Genomic DNA, 7,834 nt, shown 5'->3' with positions numbered 1-7,834 from the left:
CCCCGGGGAGCATACAATCCATTGCAGCCATTAGGATTAAAGCCTTCACATTGCAACCTACATCCTACCAGGTCCCCAAATATACAGCTGGGTTGACTGAAGCACAGTCGACTAGTCGTGGTTCAAATCTTGCCCAAGGACTTTAGCCACTCAGAAACAAACAGCAGGCAGCAACAGGGCTCGAACCTGCAACCTGTAGATTCCTAGCCAGTCACGCTAACCATTCACCCATCATGACTCCATGACTCCATGTTGTTGAATGGTGCATCATGGGAAATGTAATAATAAATACTAATCAATTAGTATTGTAAAGAATGTTGATACATTGTTTGTAACCACAAATAATCAATTCATAGTTACACTGACCATTGTGGGAGGTTTATTTTATCAGTAGCTCCAGATTACGTATTATGATAACCACAGATAATCCCATAGTCCTTTGCATCTGAACATGCTCAGTCTGGATTGCAAGCTCCCTATTGTACTAATATGTTTACAACTTATATATGGTTAGAGGGGAACACCACTCCAGGAAATCATCTTAACATATTTTTTTTATAAACTTTAAGTACTGGAAAGTCATTTAATTTAAATCCCATAAATATCGTGTGACTGCCAAGGAAAGTGAAAGTTGTTTCACATTTATTGTCGTAGCCATGGAAGCCATTAGACATACATATGTATTAGTTGAACACTATACATCCATGACTCCTAAGTGCTTACACATAAATAGTTATGAATATTGATTGTTCATATAATATATATGTACATCTGCTAACTCCACATAGCATAAGCAATACTGGACCACTACTAGAACAATGAATGTGAAGAAAGTTTCAATTTGGTGTTGCTTAGCAATCACACGAAATTTATGTCATATTGAATGATTCTCCAGAACCAAAATATTACGAAAATACTTTAATATCCTGGAGTGGTGTTCCCCTTTAATGTCACACATATCCACAAAGTAATAACAGTTTCACGGTTGTCACAAGATCCTATGCCATGATTCAGGTCTTTTTAAACATATTCTATCTAAAGCATCTTTTCTTATATACTAGTATTTTGCTTGTTCTACCTAAACACATATTTGATAAGTTCATAATTTTGTAATCTGATATCCTGTGTCACTGACCAACAGTACAGCGATTTTGAGTTGAAACATTACATTTAGGAAATGGTGACACTGTTTATCATTCTCTACAAAGTTTTAAGTTTTGAAATGTCAGAAATATAAATTACATGGCACAGAATGGAATGTGGAGTCTTTTGAAAGTAGTGTGACTCTACTTGGAAATAGAAATTGTTTGTGTGTGTGTGTGTGTGTGTGTGTGTGTGTGTGTGTGTGTGTGCGTGTGTGTTTCTGACAGAGTACTGTGATGACTGCGAACAGTAACCTAATACAGCATTCTTTCCTCTGGTGCTGCCCTAATTGTTGCAAGTTCAGCATCGAGTTCAGCTTGTACTGCTAGGATATCCTGTATCATACGATGAGATAACACAATAGCTACCAACTGTGAATATGAAAAAACAAAAACAAAAGAACTAGTACTGTAGACACTGATGGCAGTATATAAACATGAAGGCTCAATGAACATCACTTACTACCAACAGAGTGGATGATGTCATAAGTAAAGTGATAGTCAATCAATTCACTACAAATATATCACTGGCTCTAATTAACTAGTCCTTTCACCAATCCCTGAAAAGTAAACAGCATGGATTTTTGAAAAGCTTCCATCTCTGATGTCAATTCAAATTGTTCAATTCATGAATAACTGACAAATTATGCACATATACAATATATATCATGATAGAATTTGTTATAAAATGATTGCATAGATAGATGTACTTACTTCTAAGAGTCCCATACAGAATGCTACCGTTGCAATAATTAACATGTGTTCTTCTACCCAACTAACTAAAGCATCTATACACCCAGTGGTATAGATAGTCCGTAGGACATCAACATACTGAAACAAGTCAGAAATTATACAGTTTCAATTCTTAAGTCTTAAGTTACACAATATCAATGTGCCATATTCCAGTTATCAGAAAGACAAAAGATTATACAGTTTGACCACTAGGAGTGCTGTTCAACAGAAGCTTTTGGACCAAAAGTGAGGACAACAATAGTTGAATGCTATCGCCTCATTTTTTAAAAATATCATCTCAGTGTGTTCCATTGAATTGCACATTTTAGCTGCATTCTCGACCAATTCTGCTAATTTAGTTTTTTTAGGTTGTTTGGGTTTTGTTTTACCCACATTTTAATGACTACGTATACATTATGAACTGCCATGTGATATAGCAGCCATTTTCATTGTGTCACTACTTTCTAAAATGACTGCAAGATGGGTAACCAGAATATGATGTATTGCATTGTCGCAAACCACGACCTGTTTTACGGCAACATTCTTAACGAGCCTCCCACAGGCTATACGGGGTATATTATATTTCGAAATGTAGTGGTAGATATAATCACTCTGGTTTGCGAGAATGGATGTATTGTGGAATACAAAAAATAATACATTATCAGTTCTATTCAGGAGTACATTAATAGTACTTGTGATGAATGTCTTTTAATGGTTCTTTTATTCCTTAGTCTAAATTTATATGTTTGAACTGGTGTGTGAGCCCATGTCGCAGTGTTTATCTTAAGTGTTGCAGGTAATTGTATTTTGAAGTCCCCTGATGAAACATACTTTACAGCAAAACCTCGTGAGATATCAAAGTAACCAGATGGATGAGAATTTAGAATTAATTTTGGATGTTTAATTTATAAAAAAAAAAACTTTACTATATTTTTCTACTGTGAAACAACATATACCAAGCTCATGTTTGTAACTCAATAAATTGCAGATAATTAAAAAAATGTGTAAAAATGTTTGTTATTGTATGTACAATCGCAGCATTTTTACATTAATTTTACCTATTTGCAATTCATTGAATTACAAACGTGGACTTTGTCGATGCTAGTTCACATTTTTTTCAAGTAGTAAAACATAGTAAAGTTGTTTTATAAATTCAAAATCCACAAAATATACTCATTTGTCAACCACATGACCACTTTAAATGCCATCTTTTTACATGTACTTCAGAATTAAAAGATTATGCATTATCAGTTGCACAGGTCATAAATTATACATAATTAAAATTTGAAAAATACATTATTGATAAAAAGAAATAAGGAAACTATGAATAACAAAATTAATAAATTATACATTATTAATTATACATATATTTGAAAACAGCATACACTGTATGATTCATAAATCAAGGTATAACTAATTAACAAATTGATAAATAACAGATAATTGATTGTAGAAAGAATAATTTATATAGTAAATATTGAACTCATAAATTGTATTGTACATACTCAATGAATAATATGAAGTATGTCTAGAATGCAAACTTGCAAATTACAAAAATATTTTTATTTTTTTTTTAAAAAACAGAATTAAAATATTAATAATATATATAGATCTATGCCACTGTCAAACATTTTATAACCAATGGGAATGAATTTGGGTTATTTTTGTGATTAGAATCAACTCTGGAGTGTTGAATTGTATGATGTAAACATGATTACCATATACGATTGGGGTCAGAGGTCAATGCAGGAAATCAAAATCTAATTTTAGGTTTTAATATATTATTGCTATAGCAAAATACCAGGCATGGTAGGGGAAAAAGCAAGAGCAAAATCCTCACACAACTGGATTCTACTCTAGGCTAGCTTTTTCTAAGGTATATATGGAATATAATCCGCAACTGAATGCAGACTATGTATTTTGTAATGGCATCTGTATCTGTATCCAACTAAACTCCTTACAGATATTACAGCTAGGAGGCATGCAGGCCCCAGCTATTAACAATGTCAACACTGACCTACACTGACATCATTCATTCACATGACATGGACATGAAAGATAAGTAAATACAGATTTAATAGCAATTGTAATCACTTACAGGACTACACTTAATTTATAGTCCTGTCAATTTTAGGTCATTTCAACTAATTAATTACATCATGACAAATATATCGATCAAGTAACCTCTCATCTACTTTAGGGAAATGCTATTATGAGAAATTTATTGCAGCAAAACTGACTGACTGAACTGTGGAAGCATTCATGTGAAGGAGATAGTGTTGAGATGAAATACTGCAATTGGATATACAACTTATAAGAAGTACAATTGTCACTTATTGCCAACCCCAAATTATTTAAATAATAATTAATTCTTGATTGCAACCACAGTGAAATATCTGTTTTTATCCATGTTTAACTATGTTTTCATCTTTGCTCATATAATTTTCCAAACTAGTACCCCCCCCCCCCCCCCCTACTACCACCATCTTCAATTCGCTGAGTCTGGCAATTGAGAGTTGAGTATGCTCAGAAAAGTACACATACAAAATACTCCAAGCATTGTGTCATCAGAGGTGTTTCTACAAAGAAGAGATCACTAGTGGAGTCACTTTTGGTATGCAAATAAGAACGGGGGCTACTGTAACCTCAGTTTAACATCCCAACTTCCGACATTATAAAGATGGAACTCTCCAATGTCTATAATCAAACATTCGAGTACTGATTCAGAAATTTGTCACATTATTTATTCATTTATTTATTTACCATCCAACAGGCATTGCCTAATTAACAGGAGGGTTCAGTGTTAGTGCAGAAGGAAACTGAAGTATTCAGGGAAAACCTGCGTTGTTCGGTAGAGTCAAACTGAACGACACTCTTCTTACTTACAGCGTGGTAAATTTTAATGAAACCCTGAATGGGTTCGAACCTTGACCGTAGTGGTAAGAAGTTTAACTACTTGGCCAACAACAACCTTGAGACAATGTAATTTTATCAGAGTCAGTTTTTACAATCTCTACATGCAGCCAACACAAGAGACTTGAGTTAATATTAAGACAACACTTACTGTTGTACTTCCAATGTCATATCCACATTGGCTATTCATATCTGGTGTTTTACAACAGGACCAGGGAACTCCACATGCTGATGGCGCTGGTGATGTACAGTTGAAATACAGGTTTAATTTCCAATCTGAATAACTGATACCACCGCAACATTTTAACTGATATGATGAATAACACAAAATTGGAATTAGACTTTTTAAGGTCTGCAGCCTGGATGTAACGTGACACTACAATAGTCTGTAGTTTAAGTTAGGATTAAAGGGAAACACTCCATAAAATAGATGTGTTTTATAAACTTTGGGTTCTGGGGAGTGATGTCATGATTTCATATCGAATACATTTTGTGCAATTGCCAAGAAAAACACCAAATTGAAACTTTCTTTCACCCCTTTTATTCTCACACTGGTCCACCATTGCCTATTAGGAGTTAGCAGACATACATGTTTATTAGATGCACACTGAATATTCATGACATAATGGTAATAAAGAGAGTGAGCATCTAATAAATATGTCAGTTGCCATCAAATATCAAATGTATTCATAATTTACAAAATTTGCCACAAATACCACAATTCACTTACCTCTTCTTGTACGAAATCAACAGCATTCTGAAGGTCAAGATCATCTCTGTAAGACACTATAGCTCTATGCATAATGACAACTACATTTTCTCTGACTTGTTCTCTGAAGACCAACGTCAGTGCTCCAATACATACTTGTAATAGGAAAACTATGATCACTAAAACATAGAACTGTGAATGAAGAAAAAAAATTACATGAATGAAAAAATTGTCTATGATTTTAATCCACTTTTTGCTTTCCTTCCTTTTTTTGCAGAATTCTCCTTATATTAGTCAGAATTAACCAGCACTGACAAAAAGATTAATAATTGAGGAACGCCAAGGGATTTTTGCTGAAATATACTCAATTATTTATCCTGTGAGTTCAGAGCCGCTACAAAATATATGGGTGAAGAAACAATGTTTTGGGTTGTATTCTGTGTCAAGAATATACATAAGTTCCATAGTATATGTAACATGCCCTTGTAGTGACTTTTCTCATTGATTTACATAGTGAATATTTAAATGCTCAGGAATATCAATGACTGACCAGCACTATTGTGAAGCTGGGGAGAACCCTGCTTTGGCTCTTTATCATGAAGGGCAAAAATGAAAATTGAACAAGTTCCAAAAGAATGCAGGTTTGGTATTCTATTTTAGCATGACTGAAATTCCCCCAGTTCTCTCTTTATCACAAATTCTTTACAAATCAGCATCTACACAATATTTCTAATTCAATGAATGACTTTTATACTCACAGTTCGTAAGAGACATATATTTTGTCGAAGTGCTCCAATGCAGCCAAAGAATGCTATAACAAAGACTATACAGCCAGTTAGGATAATTAAGACAGCAGGGTCAGTCTTTATAGTTGATAAATCATCTAATTGGTCTTTTTCTACTCTGGCCCAGATTCCAATGGAAATAAATATCAAACCAATGAACTGTAGGCGGAAATATACAGAAACAATGAAATGTTAAATTGGCATAAGTAGACCTATTTCAATCACCTTTTTTTTTTACTCAAGAGAAAATACTTAAATAAATAAAACTTTATACCAGTATAATGTTAATGTTGATGTATGTCTGTTATAACATTACGGTTGTCTTTTGGCATTCTTAAAACAGTTGATTGCATGGCAGGGATTTCAAGATTGATATCTATGATTATTAATAACTGACGTCATGTTATTGTTTATCAGTTACATCTTGATACAAGGTTTGGGTTCAGTCGAACTCCACCCCCACCCACCTCCTTTTCAGGCAAAACAAATGCAAAAAACACAAAGCTTCCATTTCAGACTAAGACCATCAAAAAGTAGATCCCATCCCTAAACTTTACAATGAGAATACATCCCTGCCATATACCTAACCAATACTCCAACCCCAAGACCAATCAGCCAACACAAAGTCAAGTTCAAAATGGTGTTTGAATTTGGTAGAATACCTACCCAGGCTATTATATTGAAGACAAAGAGACAGTATCGAACCCACACATGACACCGACAGAATAGTGGTGAGTCATCTTTGGAAGTCCTGTAATGTGTACCTCTATCCATAGCAACTATATACTATCCAGCTGTACAATTACCTGAAAGAAATAATTCTGGCTGTTATCATGATTCAGTGCAAGGTTTTTAGATTAATGCAATTACATCTGTGGAGACAGTAATAGGATAGAGGTTGCAATGTGAATGCTTTAATCTTATGCACTTATAAAGGCTGCAATGGATTGTATATATGCTCCTCATATCAGAGTTGATGAAGTATAAAGGGCCATTGTGCAGCTATAGATCCATGCCTGGGGTCATAATTGTAAAAAAAAAAATGAGCACAAAGTGGGAAAGTGCATATAAAAACTAACATTATAATAAGATAAGCCAGGAATTGTTGTTCATGAGCAACATTTACTACATCTCTCCCACTGAGTCCCTGACAACATGTTTCTGATATAGAGAGAGAGAGAGAGAGAGAGAGAGAGAGAGAGAGAGAGAGAGAGAGAGAGAGAGAGAGAGAGAGTGAGAGAGAGAGAGAGAGAGAGAGAGAGAGAGAGAGAGAGAGAGAGAGAGAGAGAGAGAGAGAGAGAGAGAGAGAGAGAGAGAGCACAAACAATACACATATCTGTATGCAACCTATGTGTAGGGGTAGGGATTGGAGCACACTGAGGTAATTCTGGTTTGTCATCTTCTGCAATGAGTGGACTCTGTTCTACACGTGACGTATTTCTTACTAGGTTCGTCTAACCATGGATATACTATATTAATAGTAACATATAGATTCTCGATATGAGTGACCCCCAGACATGACCTAGCTATTACCGAGCTTATCCATGAGGTAG

General features: G+C 34.6%; 1 protein-coding gene across 1 annotated transcript in view; it reads right to left on the bottom strand.

The window, feature by feature from the left end:
* Positions 1–1,397: 1,397 nt before the first annotated feature.
* The window catches only part of LOC144433427 (tetraspanin-33-like), a 6,626-nt gene continuing 189 nt past the window's right edge, over positions 1,398–7,834 (bottom strand). Inside the window, exons 2-7 of the mRNA XM_078121743.1 lie at positions 6,948–7,087; positions 6,255–6,440; positions 5,518–5,688; positions 4,939–5,094; positions 1,857–1,973; positions 1,398–1,514 (exon numbers count right to left, since the gene is read on the bottom strand). Coding sequence (XP_077977869.1) covers positions 1,398–1,514; positions 1,857–1,973; positions 4,939–5,094; positions 5,518–5,688; positions 6,255–6,440; positions 6,948–7,055 — 855 coding nt within the window. The 5' untranslated portion in view covers positions 7,056–7,087. The remainder of the gene's footprint in view (positions 1,515–1,856; positions 1,974–4,938; positions 5,095–5,517; positions 5,689–6,254; positions 6,441–6,947; positions 7,088–7,834) is intronic.

The sequence above is a fragment of the Glandiceps talaboti genome, chromosome 3, assembly GCF_964340395.1.
Source record: "Glandiceps talaboti chromosome 3, keGlaTala1.1, whole genome shotgun sequence".
NCBI classification, from domain to species: domain Eukaryota; kingdom Metazoa; phylum Hemichordata; class Enteropneusta; family Spengelidae; genus Glandiceps; species Glandiceps talaboti.
This window is presented reverse-complemented; position numbering and strand designations above follow the sequence as displayed.